This window comes from Drosophila innubila, assembly GCF_004354385.1.
Source record: "Drosophila innubila isolate TH190305 chromosome 2R unlocalized genomic scaffold, UK_Dinn_1.0 1_C_2R, whole genome shotgun sequence".
Classification (NCBI taxonomy): Eukaryota; Metazoa; Arthropoda; class Insecta; order Diptera; family Drosophilidae; genus Drosophila; species Drosophila innubila.
Window position 1 is genome coordinate 18,419,269 of NW_022995374.1, and position 21,550 is coordinate 18,440,818.

The 21,550-nt window shown below is 38.8% G+C and overlaps 1 protein-coding gene and 1 long non-coding RNA gene across 2 annotated transcripts in view; both read left to right on the forward strand.

The window, feature by feature from the left end:
• Positions 1 to 4,962: 4,962 nt before the first annotated feature.
• On the forward strand, positions 4,963 to 8,188 carry LOC117784148. The gene is made up of 2 exons (XR_004617405.1): positions 4,963 to 5,055; positions 8,116 to 8,188. It is a non-coding gene; the product is annotated as an uncharacterized LOC117784148 (long non-coding RNA).
• An 885-nt stretch (positions 8,189 to 9,073) lies between these two features.
• LOC117783741 overlaps positions 9,074 to 21,550 on the forward strand; it is a 40,553-nt gene continuing 28,076 nt past the window's right edge. Inside the window, exons 1-2 of the mRNA XM_034621285.1 lie at positions 9,074 to 9,193; positions 9,386 to 10,351. Of these exons, the coding sequence (XP_034477176.1) occupies positions 9,074 to 9,193; positions 9,386 to 10,351 (1,086 nt within the window). The remainder of the gene's footprint in view (positions 9,194 to 9,385; positions 10,352 to 21,550) is intronic.

The following is a 21,550-nucleotide window of genomic DNA, read 5'->3' on the forward strand; positions in this document are numbered from 1 at the left end:
AAGAAAAACTATGGGCGAATTTTTTAATTTGACAATGAATCAATTGAGTTATTTATTTTTTTTTTTTGCAGAGATAAAAAACACTTTTTTGTTGTGCTTGCATATTTTACAATATTTGCTAATGGTTTTTACTTTACTAGTATTTGATTTGGATCAAAAAACAAAATTTTCTTGGTTTCTTTATTTTTTTATGTGTTATATTTTATCATAGTTGAAAATGGCCCTTAGAATAACCTAAAAAATAAATTTTGACAGCCAGTAAGCTCTTATTTTGTAAAAAAAAAAAATGTTAAATTTTGAAATATTATAAGTATTTTAAGTAAACTTTTGAATTATTTCTATCTTTCTATATAAATAATCTAAAACTAATATATTATAAACTACTCTGCTGGCTTTTAACCTTACAATGCTCATTTGAATTAGTTAGTTTACGTTTGTTTGCGATTTATTTTCGTTAGGACGAGCTTCGCATCCCAGCAATAAATTTGTCAATCGGTTTTATTAAAGTGACGCTGCACTGCTTTGAACTGTGTTATCGTTATCGTCATCATCATAACATCATCATGTTTATCATTGTGCGCGCCAGACAGCGGCCAGAGGTTAACATAATTATATATGTCGGCTGCAGCAATATTTGTGGGTCAATCTATAAAGCGGCATAAGCTCTGCCGTTGAAGCCGCTCCTCGGGTACCGTCATCATCGATAAATGCTGAGCATTAGTTTAGTTTTTGTCTTGTGCCTTCCAGCAGCAGCAGCAGCAGCATTCCAAGAGCTTCAACTTCCACCACGCCCGCGAGAGCGACAGTCGTCAGTCGGCAGTCTGCCTGCCCAGCGGCAGATGTCGATTCCCTTTTGGGTCTCCCAATTGTTAACTCTCTCCCACTCTCAACCCAATCTATCCCATTACACGTTCCGCTCCAAGCAGCTCTCTCCTTTTTATTTTCCCTTGCTTTGCTTTGCTTACGTTTCGTTTCGTTTCGTATTTTCTAGCTTTGAACTCAAACACACAGCGCGGCATTGTTTGCTTTTGCTTTTTGGGCTACTCCTCCTCTTGCTGCTCCCTTTGCGTCTTCCTTTTGGTTCGCATCTGTGCATACGCCTGCCGCGTGACTTTGTCAGAGAATGTGAGTGAGAGTGAGTGAGCATCTGTGTGTCTGTCTGTGTGTTTGTGTGTCTGTGTGGCACCTTAACATTGTTTGTGCGCTTTGTGCCTGCGCGAAAATTCATTCACAAAACTTGCGTTGCCTTTGCCTGTTTGCCTGTTTCTGCCTCTTACTTTTTTTTTTTGCTTATTATTTGTTCTTGTTGTTGTTGTGTTACTGTGCGTGCAAAAAGAGCAGAAGTCGCTGTCCGCCAGCCCGCTTGCCAGCAAAACTGCGCAAAATCCTTGCCGCTTTCTTTCGTTGCCCAGTTTCGTTACAACAACAACAACAGCAGCAGCGGCTTGTCCTTGTAACGGTTAACTCAATGTCTGAGCACTGAACGTGTGCGCTAAGGTAGTCGCTGATTTCGATTGCGATAGTCGATTGCGATAACCCAACTTGCCAACTGCTGTCAAATTTTATCATAAGATTGCTTTTGTCGTCGAATTTATTATATTTTGTATTAAACATTTGAATATTTTGTTTTCCATTTTAAAAGAAAACTTTTTTTTTTTTTAATTATATACCTTTTTTCCAGTACCAAATATCCAATGTTTTTATTACAGTAAGCATCCTATAAGAGCAACTCATATAAACCTATTTTTAAGAAAGTTACCTATATAGAAAAAAATGCTAAAAAAAAAGAAATATAAATTTAATCCGTTTTGCGACATAAAGATAACTAAGAAGTTTTATTTGTTAAAATAATATCAATTAAGTCTATTAAAAACAGTTTTTCTTTGATTCATCGCAAAAATAACAGAAATCGGTTTTCTGTTTTTTTTTTCTCCATTTTTATGGAAGTATGGAATTGTAATAAAAAAAACAATAGTAGTTGCATGTGTAGAAAATTTGAAATCAAAAAGCTTGCTAATACAGAGGTTGCTACAATACAATGTTGCTATTGTAAAGGTTGCTTATGAAGAATGTTTACTGTATAAACAAATTTAGATTAAATTGTTATTAAAATGATATTTCTTTATAATTATTTAATGCCAACTAAAGGTTTTAATTACTTCCAATTTTTAATTATAGTTAAAAATACTTTCATTAGCATTACTTTTTTCGATGCTACTGAAATGTCATTGGTATTTATAGTCATTGGCTGGTTTGCTGATCATTTAAAATAAAGCGAAGCATCATATAGGAAAAGATCGGTATTTAAAAAGGACATGTCATATACATGTATCGATATCGATTGTATGCAAAAGGTGCTTATGATCAGCATACAGAGCTTAAGCTGTAGTGCAAACAAATCTTACAAACACACACACATAGTTTAACTGGTATTAGAATTTTGTTGTTGTTGTAGTTGTTAGCAGTTGTATCTTTTGGGTTTTGTTTTCCATTTTCTCTCTCACGCACACACACACACACACATATTCTCTCACTTACTACTGGCGCTCTTCGCACACAATTTCTTCTTCAGGGTTATTTTGTTTCTTATCAATTTCTGCACTCACACATTCAGCTCAGTGTGCCCGCATAAGTTTGACACATTCATATTCATTCCTCCTCTGCTTTGGTTGTGTGCGTGTGCGTATGCGTGTGCGTATGTGTGTGTGTCTCCTACAAGCTCCTCTGCCACTTCATCACTTCATCCTGTTCCTGCTCTTTGGGGCATATCTTAGCACTTTCACTCTCCTTGGTGACTGGTGATGTCCTTGCCTGCTTGGTTCGTTGCTTGCTTGGTTGCATGTGTCACAGTTATTGATTGGAATGCGCATAAATTGAACCAAAATGGTTTCCAAGCCAAATTATGTGGGATTCTTCTTCGTTGCGTCCCTTTTTTTTTTCTATTTTGCCGCTAAGATATGCCGCTGTTTTTAAGTTTTTTTTTGTCCTTTGTCTGTGGCTCATTCACTTTTACTGTTTCTTATCCTTATCTCATAGGGTGTGGTCAGGGGCTAGTTAAAATCCACTATGAACTGAGTTTAGAAAACGAAATCACTCTAAATACCAACATTGAATTTAAATCCGTTCTGTTCATTTTTGATCACAAAACTGAAACTAATTAAGTTTTTATGGACATTTCAAAATGTGAATATCGCTTTCTAAGCCGTATGATGACAGCTTTTTTAATAAAAAAATTAACAAATACAAATTATTCATTTTTATTTTAGTAAACAAATTATTTTTAATTATTTAAATTAAATTAAATAATACAAATATAAAATAATTATTATATTTTTATTTTTATATTAATATTGAACCGTAACTATTTGTTTTTAATTTTTATTATAATTTGGTTTAAGACTCAGAGAACTCACTTGGCTCATAATATTTTTACGTTCAATATTTATTATAAAAATTAAAAATAAAAGTTATATATAGATTTTTAAATAAATATTAAAATATAATTATTATTTCATAACCTTATCGATTTTAATAATTTACGTAATTATAAGTTGCAATCCGTGATTAAATCTATAATAGAAGTTAAATTTGGTAATTCCGTAAGAAAATAAAATTTTTGTATTCCACAATGTAGTCAAACATATTAAAAATCAAGAAAAGATTAAGACAATTGAGGAAACAAAATACTTTTGTTTATTTTGAATTGAAGCAAGGTTCAAGCCGACAACTTTTATTTATTATATAAATAAATATCAAATTCTTAAAGAAAAAAAAAATACAAAATAACAGCCAAAAAAAGAAACTTTTGTTACTTTTGAAATTGAGTAGATTTTCAGTGTGATCATACGATTGTGGAAAGTTCATGCTTGCCACTTACCTACACTCCGTATCGTGCATTTGATTTGTGGCACAGTTACTTAAGCTAATTAAGAAAGGTTAATTATTCAAGTGGCTGCTCGGAATCGCATTTAGAAGCATTAACACAGCATCAACAAACTGTCTACTACTTGTATTTAGTAACTGTTGAAGGTCGTGTGGCCTTGGATTGTTTTTGTTTTGTTTGTGGTAAGAGAGACTTCTCAGATATCAACTGTCGACTGAGTTTTGTGGCCGAGTTTCTTCAGCTTTGAATGCTGTTAGTTTCTGATTAGCAAGTTTGACAGCTTGCGCTCAAAGTTATGCTACATTATTTTGAATTGATATTAAAGAGAATGTAAGGGACACTGACAGATATAAAAAATAGAGATAGACAGAAAGCTTTGTTATTTTCTATCCATATCCAATGAGTTCATTTGGAACTGTCAACTGCAACAGATTCGTCTTACGTGCTTTTGTAAGCTGCAAAGCGAAACTAAAGCACGTTGAGTGGGATTAAACGACATTATAGGGTATTAGACATTTTAGGCCAAGTGAAACAAAACGCCGTAACGAAACGCGCCGTACAGACAGGCACACAGAAAGTGGAATGACAAAACAGAATAGAACAGAGCTAAACAGAACAGAGCTAAACAGAACTGAATAAAGTAGGAGCAAAGAACGTAATCCGAGTCTAGTGTCGAGTCGTTTCGACTCGAGTCAAGTGGAGACAACAACGCCAACGCCAACGCACTTTGAGTGAGTTGAGGTTCAGGCACCGCTGCCGACGTCGCCGTCGCGCCGCTGCTTCAGTTGAAGCTGGCGTTGCTGTCATTAGTGATTAAGTGCCCTGCAGCAAGTAATTTTTCTTGCTTCAGCTCTACGCACACACACACAAGTGTTAAGCCCTAACTTATTTCGAACTTTCTGTTAGTTAACATAACTGGAAGCCATTCCATTCGATTTTCGAACTGTCACACAAAGAGAAAGCGCGAGTGCAAGCGCGAGAGCGACATAGTAAGCATAAACTCTCTCTCTCTCTCTCTGAATGCTTGTGTCAGCGCTGAGAGCGAGACGGCCGTTGTTCGTGTTGCCCCATGGGCAGCTCGGGCCATTGGCATATTCCAGTTAAGCGCCATCTGCAATTTGTGGCACAGTCAGTGCCGTTTGGGGCCATCAGCAAGAAGCAGGATTGTAACGGTATATCCTGCGTCGTCGCGCAACTGTTTGTCCAAAAGAGTCAAGCAGCAAAAGAACCAAAAGAAGATAAAAAAAAAAATATAAAATAAACACATAGCCTTAAAAATAAACGCAATCAAAGAAATTCATATAAAATAAAATACAAATTTCTTATTTAAGAAGCAAAAAAGTAAAACAACGACAAAAAAAGAAAAAAGAAAATAGTGAAATGTTGCTAATCGAAAATGAAAAAACCGAGCAAACGGCAAATGATAATATATCGTTATCGTTGATAAATCAGAGTTGTTGAGAATGGAATGCCATTTGTACCGTTTTTGTTGGTGTTCAATTAATAAAAGCTGCTAAGCATAACTCTTAATAGTCACCGTCCCCCCTTTTTTGGACCAGCACCTCTCCCTTAGTCTCAGCCTCCGCCCACGCGGCCGTTACGGCAGTTGATGCTGCGCTCTTGGAAGAAATACCACCACACAGACACTTGCACACATATACATTGTAATTATGTACACACGGTTATTTAGGCATTTGCTACGTTAGTTTTATACGTAACGTAAGCGCTTATTATGCGTGCCAGAGAAAGAGAGAGAGAGAGAGTGTATGTATATGATGTAGTTTCGATAAATCGCGATCGATAGATCAGAATCTCCACAATACGTATCATATAATAAGCGATGTATCGACTGCCACCACATAACAAAACCTTCAACATATGAATTGCAAAAGTTATATAATACTATAATGTGAAAATCGCTTGACACTGGATTCCAAAGTGTGACCACGTTGCATAAACAACAAAAACGCTGAACAGAAATTGCAGAAAAATACAGAGCAAAGTTCGTTGCGAATAGTTTTTTTTGCCATGTTCCGGGCTTATATAAGCAGCCGCCGTACAGAAACAGCAAACCCGAAGTAGTACACACACACACACACAAACGCACCAAAAAAAGAAAAGAAAAAAAAGAGAAAATACCTATACATATGCGTATGCGTATAAATGTGTGTGAGTGTGTGTATGTGTGCGCAGTGTCAACGCAGCAGCAAATAAAACAAAAGTGAAAGTTAACAAATACACACGCACAGTGTGGCCAGAGAGTCATTGAAATAACATTCTGCCTTACAACTGATGATTATTATTTTTGAAAAGCGCAGCGTCTTTTGTGACACGCACGCAGCAACAAGAAAAATAATAGAAAACGTACAAAAAAATACAGCATACATTAAAAAACACTAAAACGTTTCTGCGTGCTCTAAACAAAAAGAACATTTTGCCAGAAAGTATGCTGCGTTTGTTGTTGGACCAACAGCGGTAGCAGAAGCAGCATCAGCAAAAGAAGCAGCAAAAGCAGCAGCTAACACCAATACCAATACAAATACACTAACAAAATCCACATGCAGGCGCCGCAGTCGCTGTCGTCTTTGGCGCTGCCATAACACATCTACAATACATATACAGCTTTGGTAAAAATAATAGCACCATGTGAGGGAAATGCCTTTAGTGGCGATTATTGTTTATATTCGATAGGTATTGTTTATTAAGTAACGAAGAGAATTTTTATTGATCAATACGTTTTCTAGAAAATATTGTAGATACTTAACAGTTAGCTCGGTATTAAAAATAAAAAAACTTAAAAAGTTTAAAAAGTTTCGAAAGAGAAAAGCGATTATTGTTTATATTCACATATTGGGGATAAGCATTTTTCACAAAATTTAAAAAATCAGAGCACTCAACTTTCAAGAGAATTTTATTTGATCACTGCGTTTTTTAGAAAAAATATATATTTTTTTTAAAAAATATTGTAAGTACAGCAGCGTGAGATCGGTATCAAAATTAAGAAACTAGTAAAATTGTGAATAACTTACAATATTGGGAAAGAGTTAAAATTAAAAAAGTTAAAGAAAAAAAAAAATGGACTGTGGACATTTTTTTTGAGGACAAAGATTACCATTTATATTGGTGCTATTATTTTCAACGGAGCTGTATACATACATACATTCGTACTTAGAGTTACCACCAACACACTAACACGTACAGTGTGACAAAGAAGACGGTGACTACTTCATGCTGCTACAAAAGGCACGTCGAGTGCTTGCCTGGCTGCCCTAAGTAACTACTCACACACATACACACTTACAGCGACTGTTTTGCCACCACCCACGAGCGTTTCGTCCGCTGTTTTGTGTTTGCAGCAATAACAATAACAACAACAACAACAACATCAAGTCAGCAGCACCAGGCAGCATCAAAGCAGCAGCGACGCGTCGGTCGCTGGCTGCTGCGAATTATATAAATTTCTTTGCCCTGTGTGTGTGCTGCTGTCTCACAATTTGTGTGTCAGTGTGCGAGTGTGTGTGTGTGTGTCAGTGTGTCAATGTGTATGTGTGCGTGGTGCTAGCAACGTTTTTTCGGCGTTCTTCTTTGTGCGGTGGCTGCTGTGGCTGCTTCGTTTTACTTCGTGCTCGTCATGTGCTCATCGTGAAGCTGCTCCCACTCTTCCATTACGTTTCTCCCTCTCTCACTCTTATTGCTTATTGGCTCGCTTAAAGCTGGCTGCTGTGTCACTTGCACACACATACACTGCACTGGTGTTTGTTTTTGCATGTGGAAAATGCAAAGTAGCAGCAGACGACAATGCAAATTGCAAAATGCTATTTTTTTTTGCCATAAATCTCTGTCATCAAACTGCGTTTTGTAAGTGTGGCAATTGCTTTGCAAAAGCGTTCAACGCATGTAACGGCATTTCAAATGCAAAAAAAGAGCGTTGCTGCCGATGCGAAAGAGAGCGCGCAGCTGAGCTTGGAGCGTGGGCGCATAACAACGAGCTATAGGACGTTGCGTTGGCGTTTTGAACATACGAACACTCACAAAGAGAGACAGAGTAGAGAGAGAGAGAGAGAGCAAGAGTAAAAGCGAGAGAGACAGAGAAAGCGAAACTAAAATCGAAAATTTTTGTTTCGAAAACGCAAAGCGCTGCGGCAAACGTAAAAGTCTTTTGTTTCTGTGAATATGAAAGAAACTCATTAAACAATCGATTACAACAAATGCTAATTAAATAATACTTGCAGTCCAGCCAAATTGCTGCTATGTGACCTTTGCGTGAGGCAATAAGTTATAAAATAAAAAAATATGCAACAGCAACAAAACAAAAAAAAACACACACGACACACACGAATTTCAATTTCAAGGTTAATGTGCAGCAGCAGTGTCGCAATAATAACAACAACAACAACTACTACTACTACTACTAAAACAACAACAACAACAAAATCCAAATAGTAACAGCACCAAAACCGCAGCAACAACTAAACGACGGCCCCAAAAAAAATATAAAAAGAAGAATATCTATATTTCAACAAATAAAAGTGTAGTTAATTGTTACAAAATGTTTTGTGTTATCGATATCAGTGGCATATAAATCGTTAATCGTTTTTCGTAAAGTCGGGACTTTCCGTTTTGTTACGTTACGTTACGTTGCCTTGTGTTTGCTTCCCTCTCTTCTTCACTTCAATTCGTCCCACTGCATTTCGTTCATCTGCCAGCTGTAAGCCTGCCGATAAAACTGCAACAGTCACAGTCACAGTCACAAAAATAGATGTTAATTGTTAGCCCGGTCAAAAAAGGGACAACGCGAGCAGTAAAAATAGCGCCATCTTTTGGCAAATAGTGTGCACAGTGTGTCGAAATTGTAGCCTTTTCAACTGCACAACGACGTGATTCATGCCGCTAGCCGGAGAGAGCAGAGACGAGCCGAGCAGTTGCCAGGATACGGAAACGGTAACGCTTGGAGCCGCCTTAAAGGCAGCGGCACCAAACGAAGGAGAGAAGGAGGAGACGGAGCAGCAGCAGCAGCAGCAGAAAGCGCAGCAGCTGAGGCAGGCAGAAGCAGGAGGAGATCGAAACGAAACCCACATATTAATGATGATGATGGGGCCATGAGCCCATCATTACTCGCATTGAATTGGAGTCGCAAGCGCGTCTCAAGCGGGCCTGCACCATGCTAGCACCGCCGAACCCGAGGTCAATATGCGGCCAGGACCCGGGCTGGTCGTGATGGCGCTTGCGTTTATTTCGGGGGCTCGGCGTGCCAGCACCAGCAGCAGCAGCAGCAGCTCGTTAATACCAACAACAGCAACAACAACAACAATAAGAACAACAACACCACCACCAACAATAACAACAACAACAACAACAGGAACAGCAACAACGACACCGGCATCAAGGTCTCCGACAGCAACATTACCGTCCAGCTACGACTCTACGGCCAGTGGCATAGAGTCGTCAAATTTCGTCAACGCTGGGGGCGGATTCTCCTTTTTTGTGCTGCCGAAATTCCAGGACGACGGTAGCGCTGGTGACGTCCCTGGCCGTCCCAGCAGTGCTCCGGCCGCCCACAATTTTCCGCTTAACTTTGATTTCTATCGGCGACCGGCGCTGCACGCTGCACCCGACGAAACTGCGCTTGCCTCCTCAACGCGACGTGCCCGCAGTCTCGACGACGGCACGAGGGCGGGGAGCAGCCACGACGCGGGTCAGGGCACAGAATCAGCTGCGGGGGCGCCCGAGTCCAGCGAGGCGACGCTTACTAACGAGAACGAGGAGGCTGAAAGAGAACCGGAGCAGGAGCAGGAGCAGAAGCAGGCGGAGGAGGAGGATAGCAGCGGACTACCGGTGCAGTACGCCTCATCCCGTGCATTTGACGAGGACGCTGACGTTGTAGCGGACGAGGACATCTTTGCGCTGGTCGCCGAGGACGATCTGCTGTCGGAGGAGTCGTTTGATCGTTTAATAAAGCTGAACGAAGAGGTGGAGGAGGATTACAATCTGGATGCAAGAATTGCCTTGACTCACACGCAGCAGCAACAACAGAAAGATCATCAAGAGCTGCAGGAGCAGCAGGAACAGCAGGAACAGGAAGCCGAGTCGCAGCAACAGGACGAAATTCGATTGGTCGATGAAAGTGTGCTGCATGCGCAACACAACGAGAAGGATAACGAGAACGAGAACAACAACAACAACAATAAACGTGAGACAGGAGAGGAGAGAAGAAGTGAAAACGAAGCCTATGCGTCGCATCTGATTGCAATTGCCCAAAGGGACGGTGGCACATTGTCAGCCACGGTTGCAACAACAAAAACAAAAACAAGAGCGACTGGTGCAACAGACAAAGGCAGCAAAACAGCAGCGCCTGTTGTGGACCTCAAGAAATCCATACTCGGCACTAACTCCGCATTAACACGCCTTAATCCTTGGATATCAGCTTGTGATCTGGCACAGCCGGGCACAACTGGCACCGACTTGCAGGTAAGACTCAACAAAAGCCTTTATTAAAAATGGTTAGCTGTTGAATTTTAGAAAAAATCTATCCCTAACAATATATGAGCAGTTGGTACTCATCTGAAATTACATATTTGTATCTGATTTCTTCAGGATAATCTTTTCAACAAGAGCAGCATGTTGAATCTTATGAATAATAAAAATATATAAAAGTAATTAAAATTATTATTATAATTATATAAAGAGAAATGCAGTCTTTCAGTTTATCATATGCTAAGTCTAACATATTTTCTTGAAAATTAGCTATTTTTGTAAAAGTATGCATTTTTCACTATTTACCTTCTTATACGCCATTATACACCGATATGACATTTGCCTTTATATACCTCCAATAAGAAACTAAGATTTTGCCACATACTTTCGCAAATTTGGGTCGATATGTAGGAGTAATCTAGTTTTTAATATTTTCTGTCTATGGTACACATTAAAAAAGGTACTAAAAAAACACAGATAATCATTGGTCAGCGTTTTTTACCCACCCGTAAGAGTTGTACACAGGAAAAAATAGTCGAGTAAGATATTTTTTCAATAACAGTGCGTTGAATCGTTGCTCATGAAATATTGAAATACCTTGACATTATAATTTCGTGCCGATCTTTCATTAACTCAGTAGCAGTTAAGAGGGAATCTTATTAAAAATTTGAGATAGGAAACTCTTTCTTTGTATGCGAGCACAATATTGATTGTGTGACATCGCTGACTTCATTCGAATGCACAATTAAATGTGTAATATCTTATCGCTGGTATTGCGACCTTGCACGTGGCTAAGAACACAAGGCGCATTCACAGAACAGTCTACAGACGACTACAATTCCATATTGGCCACATGCACATAATTATTGTGCGATGGCAAAGGGAGTGAAGGCCACGCGCATGACACGACCAAGAGCGCCTCCATAAAGCCACTACTAAATGGAGCAACGACAAAGGCCAGGACTCTTTTTCGATTGTACCCTTACGGATAATACGAGTACTTGTCCAATGTCTTTGATCAGAAATTGGCAATGTACCGTACAAATCGCTTGACATCTATTGAAGCACCCAGAAAATATTTGCTGTAGACTCAACTTTTTTTTTAACATATTTCGATTAACATATTAGACTTTCATTAAGTATTTTTCTTTACCTTTACTTCAGTGTGCTGAAAGTGTATTAAAATGATCGGTTTGTCCGAGTAAAACTCTGTTTTTTCATTCATTTTGATTTACTCATCGCCTTCCCTGGCCGCTTTTCTTTTTCATTGTCGACTCATTGGATGCCACAAAGAACAGATTAAATGCATACAAATGCAATGACATATACGGGTACATGCATTGAAGACTGGAAACATAAATACAGATCTATGTATTTCATTGCTTTTCTTATTGTTAACGCCTTGAAAAGGAGCTCAGGAATATTGAGAAGTATCCTTCATGGTCTGTCTCAATAATTTTGGTGGCGTTTTGATTGAGGAATACATGTCAGCTTATGTCCATTATGATTCTGGAAATTAATAATATAAAATTTACAAGCAACGCCATGCAAAACATATTGAATATATCGATAAAATTTAATACCCCCTGTGGGGTATTTTTTCAATTAAATCAAAAAGGACATCAGATGATGGCAATACAAAAGAAAGCGATAACAATATATGAGTAGCGGATCCCGTATCTCAACTATAAAATACCCGTACTACCCGGGTAGTACTCAATATTTGCCTCGAATTCATCAACACCTTATATAAGCCTCAACTTGCACGCTCTTTGAAACACACTGAATATACCCATTGCAATTTGAGCTGGTTTGAATCTAGGAAAAGGAAAAAATATATTAATTTATGCTACAAACGTTGCGCTTCGTCGACATTTACAATTCGCCAATGGGCAATAAGAATTTTTAACTATTGTTTCCTTTAAATGAATTTAAGCGGCAACAAAAACTGCAGAACTACAGCAGCTGTTGTTTCGGTGGCAGCATTTTTCTATGGCAACCAATTGGCTAGAACTTGAAAGTGTCAAGCGACAAGTTTCCATATACTTTTATTACTAGTGCTACTCAACTTGAGCAGAAGTATTGTGTGAGGGCATGGGAAGGGAATTTGAAATGAAGGGGAAGCTGACGATGGGCTAGCACTCAATCGTGAGGGGTTTGTTCCTTCATTCTGCTTTGCCGGGGCTCTGATTGTGCATGCAAAGTGTTTGTGTGACAATTGCGCCACATCTTGGGCCACTCAAGTTCTACTTTCACGACAGCCAAGTTGTACGTCATCATCGCCTCATCATCGTCATCATCATCTGCAATGTGTTACAAATCAACGAAAATGGCTTTGGTAGTCGTAATTGTGCCAGCAAGAGAAAAAAAAGAAAAAAAAAACCTGAAGAAAACGTTGAAAACTTTCAATTCGTCGTCACTTTTTGCATTTTGATTATATTCTTCGTCATTTTTATATATACATATATTTTTTTGTGTTTTTTGGCACTTTGCTTTGTGGGTACTCTTGAAATCACAGGCCGGCTTTTGAAACGTTGCCAAAATGTGAGACCACACCTACAGTTGCCCCCATACCGCCCCTCACTGTACCAGTCCCAGTCCCAGTTCGACCACAAAATGAAATGCCTGGGGTGGCCTTTTTATCAGCGCGCATAAAATTCTCATTGGGTTGCCAAGTATAATTCAAATTTTAATATTTATTAACAGCCATCGTTGTTGTCGTCGTCGGTTTGCCTGTTTTCCTATGCAAATCTAATTCAATTTCGCGGCATTGCTCAATGGCCTTTTGATTGCGATTGCATTGGCATTCGAGTTTGACCGTTGCCATTATTTTTGTTTGTTTTGTTCAGTTCTCAGCCAACTTATTATATAATGTACCAGTAAAAACAATAAAATCTTTAAGTAGAGCCTGACATGAAAGTTTCAATTTGCTGTGTGTGTGTAGTTTTTTTTCTTTGACTGACAGACGGATAGACAGTGACTTTCGATGCCAATTAATTGCTGCTGTTACTTGGTCATTACTTGAGCCTTTCAATTTCATTTGAGAAACACACGCGCACTTATCGATTTTCAATCAATGCTCCGCTTCTATCCGCAAAATATTCCCCAGCCTGTTTAATCTGTAAGTCTTCCTGTTGTTTAGTTATTTGCGGCCAGTGGCAATCAAATAATCAAGTCAATCAAACCATTTAAATGCATTTAATTTAAGCGGCTGTCACGGCTTGTAAACTGTTTTCCAGGTTTGCTAAAAAAAATAAGACAGGGCAGCTCAAAATGTAGCAGATAAATCCATCGCCAAATGTCAAAGATAATTATTCAAGCTTTAAATTTAAAACTACAATATGTTAACATACGTTGGGCGCCAGCATAACTTAATATTCCATATTTCATACTTTGGGCGCCATTTCAAAAAGCCTCCCTCACAGAATTATGTGCTGAGTATATAACTATGTTAAATCTGAAAACTAAACGTCATTGTTAAAGTTTTCGTTAAAAATGTGAACATTTTCCCATACCTTGGGCGCCATTTAAATTGGTTTTCCAACTCGAAATGTGCGTAATAAAGTCATATCTAAATACCAAATTGTATTACAAGAGCTTTTGATAAAAATTAATATTCTTTTTCATACGTTGGGCGCCATTTAAAAATGATTTTCAGCTTGCAGTACAGATGGAAGAACCATCCTCATAAATATTGATTTACATGCTTGCTTGCTTAGAGCTTCTCAACAGGCTGGCTGTGATATTTAGTTTGCATTTATGCATGTTTTGATTGTCATATTCATATTCGTATTTGTGCAACAAATTGTGGCAACTTTAATTAAAATACCAAATGAGCGGGCAAGCACAAGAGAGTTTGTGAAAGGTTCTCCTGACGGGCAGACGGGCGGAAAAAGTTTTCAATCCTTTTGGCAAGTCATCGGCTGTTGCCTTTGTGCAGCTGACAGCCAATTTAACTTGACAATCTCTGACGAACCGGAGAGCTGAACGATTTCAAGAACAATGTGAAAAATGCAAGGGAAGCAAAGTGGCCCAATTTCAATTAGCCATAACCAACGGTTTGGCTGCAAATTAGTAAACATTCTATAAACATTCCCTTGGCGAAACTATGTGGCCAATGGCCAAGGCAGGCGAGAATAGGCGTGGCAAGGCAACTTTGCTCTTTTTGTTGGCCTGGCCCTCTTCTGTTATAGACAGACATACAAATGCCAGCTGTCAGCTCATTGGGAATACAAGTGCGAGTGCGGAATTTCTGATGAGACCTCGTTCTTCTCATCGCTTTCATCGGCATCGTCATCGTCATCGTCCTCGGCTTTAGCATCGGCATCAGCATCAGCATCAGCATCAGCTTTGGCTTGAAACCTGCATCGCGATGCGGCCTGTTGATGTGTTGATGCGTTGCGGTTGCTCCTCGACCCATTGCCGAGTCGGCGTTGCCATTGCCGTTGCCGTTGCCTGTTGTCAAGTGCTAGGTGGTTTATTGTGCACATGGTTTATGTTGCTGCCACTGCTACATGCTACATGCTACATATGCATACACTCAGCGCATGTCATGAGTGCCTGTCAAGTGCGCCTCAGTTGCAACCTTCTCGTCACCATCTCCGTCTGCGTCTTCAGCATCGCCTATGTCTTCTACTCCTACTCAGTTGCCACTTTCTGCCTTTTTTTTTTTTTTTTTTTTTGGTTTTTGCTGTGCGTTATGACCTTAAATTTTGCTTCTATTTACCGTTTGCACGTTGCATAGTCGAGTGGAAACTGAAATTCTGCAAACAGGGAAGAATTACACAAAAAAAATAACATTTAAAAACTAAAATTTAAACCTCTTAAATAAATAAATCAATTATGAGTGTCAAAAAGCCAAGAAAGCCTAAATTGTTTGATTCAATTAAGACAATTCTTACAGTACGCGTATAATTGTGATTTTAATCAAAAATATTTCATACTTGACTTAAGAAATTCCGAGATTATCGAAGATTACACAGCTTTTGTGATTGATTGTATAGAATTCTTCATTTTTTTTTTATTGCTGTGTACGATCAAAATTAGGGTGGGGGTTGCAAACGTCTATTGCAAGTGGCTGTTGGCAAACAAATAGAAGCTTTGCCTGAGTGCTCGTTTTATAGAACTTGTACCAGGCAGAATTTACTCAACAGTTACAAATATGGCAGTGGCCATTTGTGCAGTCAAAAGGCTGCGTTGCCGTTTCAAATTCAATTAAAAACCATTGCTTTGTTGCATTTAATTCAAAATTTTCATAGAGCTTCCAGTCAGGCAGTTTGTTAAACTTGCGCGGTCTCTCTCTCTGTGTGCGGGTGTATGTGGGTGTGTGTGTGTGTGTGTGTGGTTATACGCTGTATGCGAGTGTTTATTTGTGTCAAGGATGTGCACACAAAATCAATTATTTTGTAAGCAGGCAAACGCACAGTGGCAAGTGAAAACTGCTACTGATGCCGATGCCATGTGCAATATGATTACATCATTTTCACTGCCAGCTCACAAACAGTTTGTGGCAATAACAACAACAACAACAACAACAACAGCAACTCATTCCCAATGCCAAGTCAGACAGACAGACATGCCAAATTGCAGCTGAATGCGAGCGCTGTCATAAATTTCCGCTCTGGGTTTGACGACGAGGATTCCGATTCCGACTCCAGCTCTGACTTCTGACTACTGACTACTGACTACGAGGAACTGCTCGCCACTTGAATGGCAAATCGTTGCGAGCAATGAAACTTGTGGCCGCCAGGGATTTGGACAGCCTGCAATAACACTGATTGAATGCGCCTTGCCCCGCCGGGCAAACTGGCCAACTGGGTAAATGGGCGACAGTAGCGAGTTTCCTGATATATCAGAGGGGTAGAGCAGTACGGAGAAGGAACTGACACACACACACACACACCCTGTGCAGTTATTGGCATTTCCGTTGTCCTTTCTTGATGGCACTGAGAAATATACTCGTAAGTAAAGTGCTTCAGGTTGTCCATAAGAAATTCATAGGCATATCCTTCTCACTGTCGACTTGCGGCAATTGAAGCTGTTTTATTGTGTCTGAATTGCAATTCATTCACTGCCACAGATTGAACAAGATTGTGCAGCATTGATTAAGGTTAAATGTTTACATTGAAATTAAAATTAAATTGCCAACAAATTTTGAGTATCATACTTCAGTCGTAAAAACAAGGGAAAGATAAGCAATATAATGTAGAGATGTGGTGATGAGAAATCAATTTCTATAATCTCTATACTTTGAATGAGACCTTAAATATTAAGCTTAATTAAAATTTCAATTCTCTAGCACTTAATTTAAAGATATCTGAACTTGAGCACTTTCCAGCTTCGTCTTCGTCTTCGTCCTTAAATGTCAGAGTCAAATGCCTGTACACGAACTTCAATTAGTTACCAGCGTAATTAGCTTGGCTTAGAAGCCGCTTTGCCAACGTGTCGTGTTGCCTGTCGCATGTCGCCCCTAAACTACACTCTACACTCCCTTAAGGTGTTTCAATCCGGCAACCTTCACTGCCTTCGGCCACATCCGTTAATTACCGACAATTTGCAGTGCAATTTGCATGAGGCCGTCAGTCTTTTGGCTTAAGCCAACGCCAACTTTCTTGACAAGATGCAAATGGCGTCTGGTCACGAATCTGTCAGTCTGTTGCCACGATTTCTGGCTGCATGCATTGATTAAGAAATTTGGTATTCTCAACAATTGCATTAAACAGATCAGAACAAGTCCAAGCAAGTCCTGACAAGTCCGAGCAAGTCCATGCACGTTCCGTGTCCAGCTGCTAAGACCACGCCCACTCCAAGCTCCATACAAGCTAATGCAATTATGTGAGGGGCGTTTTGTGAATAGAGATTGAAGCTTCGCCCGCTGCTCGGCACGTAAATTGCCGTGGGACCAGCTTAAGTGGAGCGTCATCCAAAGCCTGCCCCCCTTGCATGTCCTGACGGAGTGGCTGAAGCCACATTCGTTTGCCGTTTACTTTTTTTTCTGCCATTTTCGCCTCAACAGAGCAGAGCGTAAATTATTCAATGAGCATTGTTGAAAAGTTGCAAATGAAATTCAACTGAAGAATTTCATTACGAGTTCAACGAGAGAAAACAAACGGAGAATTGCAGCGAGAGGAGAGTTTCAAGCGGCGAGTATTAAGCAACGAGTGCGTAAATGGGCAAATGAGGCACCGACTTGTTTCAGTTTTAACGAGCTGACCATTCATTTTATAAAATAAACAAACATATAATTGCAGCGAGAGGAGAGAGGCTGCTGACTAGTGTATAACGAGTACTGAAATGGACAAATGAGGCATCGATTCGTTCAATTTGGAAACAGAGTGTGCTGTTTTGTGCAACACACAACAGTTAACAACTGAGTTCATCAAATAAACAGAGAACTAAAGCGAGTGTAAAGTAACGAATGCGGAAATGGGTAAATGAGACCTCGTATCGTGCAAGTTCTAAGCAATAGCTTGCTTTCAAATTTGTTCAGCCTCCAACGCTGTCCACAACCAAAGCGGAGTAGCAGCGAGACGTGAGAGGGAAGCGACGAGTGTAAAGTAACAAGTGCAGAAATGTGTAATTGACCCCTGAAATTTTTCAATTTCTAAACAATAGCGATTTTGCTGTGTTGTTCAATCCACAACAGTTTACAACTAATTTGATAAAGTAAAGCAATTGCAGCGAGAGTCTAGCGACGAGTGTAAAATAACGAATGCGGAAATGGGCAACTGAGGCACTAAACAAAAGCTGCCCACAACTGTTTACAACTCATTTGATGATATTAATGCCATTGTGTGGTCATTAGAGAAACAACAACAAATACTCGTCGCTCATATGCAAAGTGCCGGCGAATGTTTGACAAATTAATGTTGATAAAATTGTGTGGCATAATAACAGACATCAAGCGTAAAAGCCAGCAGTTTCCTCCTGTCTTTTCCACATTACTCCTGATGTTGTTGTTTTTTTGTTGGAGCCTCAACAAATGAGGCTTTCAATATGACGCTTGCGAGGAAAACAAACAAATACGAATATACTCAATTGTATGAGTATCATTCACGTTGATAGACAGGTGTGTGCTGTTAACTGACACACCCCCACACACACCCAGACACACACACTCAGACAGACCTATTACTTGGTCTTTGTCACGTTGCCTAATTCCTTGCGATTGGATTTTTGGGCACGGTTTCCGGTTTTGTGTCCCTTTGTTTGCCCGTTAATGGGCTTACGGCCATCTAGATTGATATATGCATAAATAATGAGTGATAAATACACGCGCTGTTTAAATATGATTAAAATAATGCTCCCAAGTGCCGACAATTCCCCTCACAGTCCCCTTTACACACATGTTTAGCATATATATTTTTGATGGATTGCTGCTGATACATAAATTCTACATTATTGCATTACCTCGAATCCGATTACAATTGAATCAGACATGCTCAGTTATACTTTGAATTCGGACTAGAAGTTTTTTAAAAAATATATTAATGACATAAAAATGAGAAAACAAACATTTTAATTGTTTTTCTAGCTAAGAGATCAATTTAAGAGAGCCCTAACGATTCAGTACCTTATCCTGAATAATCATTTTACTTTACAATTGTTGTACTCAATTTTTATTTAATATGACTGCCAAATTAAAGCTGTTAGATGTCGAGAATATTTGACATTAACAACGGCGCTGTCTGTCCGTCTGGTTTTTGGTTGGAGTAGTGGAAACATTGAAATGATTTGCCCCATTTGGAGGTTTACAGCGCCTTGGGGAGCACTCGCTGAATTATGCACACAACGCTGTAATTGTCCTGGCCGTGTCAGTACGGCAAAAGCTCAGCTCGGTGTTTCGGTACGTTGCGTGATTTGCGTCCTTTACGCATGCTAATTTGACATTCAACTGCCAGGAACGAAAAGCAGTTGAATGTGATATAACAGAATATGATCAACTGAGAATTGTAACAAATTCATATAAATTAAAAGCTTTCTTGCGACTTTATTTAACGTTTTATAACACTGGAAGCAGCAGCAGTTGGAATTGATAAGTCAGAATATTATTAGCTGAATATAGTCTCAAATTGATATAAATTCAAGAGTTTTTTATCAAACGTTATAAAAGAAGCATATTTAAAGCTCACATGAATATCTATCAATCGTTATACAACACTGAAAAAAGCAGAAGTTAGCATTGATGTGTAAGAATATGATTAACTGAAAATATTATCAAATTAACAAGAATTAAGGAGCATGAATAAGATAACAAGCACATGCAAAGGTCACTTGAATTTTTATCAAACGTTATACAACACTGGGACAAGAAAATGGGACAGAATATGATCAACAAACAATTGAAACAAATTGGTAGCAACTAAAGAACTGTACTGCTATCACATGCACAGCTTTTCCTAACGTTATACAACACTTGTATATGCAGTTGAAGAATTAATCTGCTGTATTATCAGCTTGTGTTATTTGAAGGCATGCAAAATGTGCCTGATAGCATAATTCTAGCAGCCAATTGTTGTTGCATCTGCATTAAATTAAAAGCTGCATGGCAAAACAATGAAAATGACCGCGTAACAGGGATAGGAAAAGCGCGAGAGGAAGAATGGTGCGTGAGAATGGCGAGAGGGGTGAGGGGAAGTGAGGTTAGGGGGCATGTTTATGATTTTGACAACAAAGTAAGCGGCAACGACAACGGCAACAAAATGTTCCAAGCATCCAAGGTGACAGTTGTTATTGTTGTTGTTGTCGTTGTTAGTGTTAGTGGGGAGAGGGGTTGGTTGGGGAAGGGTGTGGTGGGGGGGGGGGGATAGGGGCGTGGTTGCTACTCATATGCCTGTGTATATCGCGGCCCGTCAAGTGACAAACAATTATACGCAGGCCCCTATCATGCATCTCACTCACACTTCTGTTGAACAATTGCCTCTCCCTCTCTCTCTCTATCCTTCACTCGCACTCACTCCCTCTTGCGCCGACTTGCTCTGCTGTCCCTTGTGGGCTATGTAAGCCTCCTCTGTGTGTGTGTGCGTGTGTGTGTGTGTTTGTGCCTGTCACTTTTTTACGCTTCTACCAGGCAAACACATACACACACACACACACATATATATATTGCATTTGGAAATTTGAGTGCTGCTTGCGACATATTTTCCCCTCTCTCTTTCCCTCTTTCTCTTATTCTCTCTGTCTCTCTCTCTCTTACTCTTCCTACAGCTGCTGCTGTTGTTGACGTTGTTGCTGCTGCTGTTGTTGTTGTTGTTGCTGTAGCTGTTTTGCACTTGCATTTTTCTTGCACCATTGTTGACAAGCGTTGAAATTTGACACACACACACATATATATATAGAGTGTGTGTGTGTGTGTGTGCATTGTTTGAATTGCCTGTCGAGGTTAAGCTGTAACATTTAAAGTGTTGTCGGTTCCGTTGCCGCTGCCGTTGTTGTTGTTGTTGTTGTTGTTACTCTCGTTGTTGTTGTTACTGTTGGTGTTTAGCTCAAGTGCACTTTTGGTTGCTTCCTCTTTGGCTCTGACAGCAGCTGCCTCTGTCCATGTTTTTTTTTGGTGTATTCTTCTTTCTAACAAAATTTTAATTGTTTTACCAAATATTTACATAAGACTCACAAAAAGCAGCTAAAGATTGACTGAAAATTGTTGAAAATAAATAACACAGTAGACAAGAGAATATCATTTCAAAATATACATAAAAAAAGAAATTTGTAGAGTTTAATATCTCTACAAATAAAATTGAGTTTGATTTAAATTTCCAAATTGTTAACTAAAAGTTACCGAATATCGCTTATTCTTATTTTGAGTTACAAAATTCCTCTTATTCCGTGATTTTTATTTTAATATGATAAAAAAGAGTTATTGCTTATCTTTTAATGTAAAATAATAATAAGTGGCTTATCGTAATTTTTAAATACAATTGAATTATAATTATTATGTTGAGATTATTTATAAAATATTAAAACAAAAGATAAATCAAAAATTATTTATATTATCTTAATTAAAAATATACATGTATGTATATCACAAATTTAAAATGATTTATATTATGTAAAATATAAATATCTATATCAAATTTTGTTTACATTAAATTATTAAGCCACAATTTGGATTCATAAGTGTAAATTTTGGTTCCTGAAGCGAGCTTGATTTTTAAAGCTATAAATAATATAGTAAAATAGGAATATTCATGTATT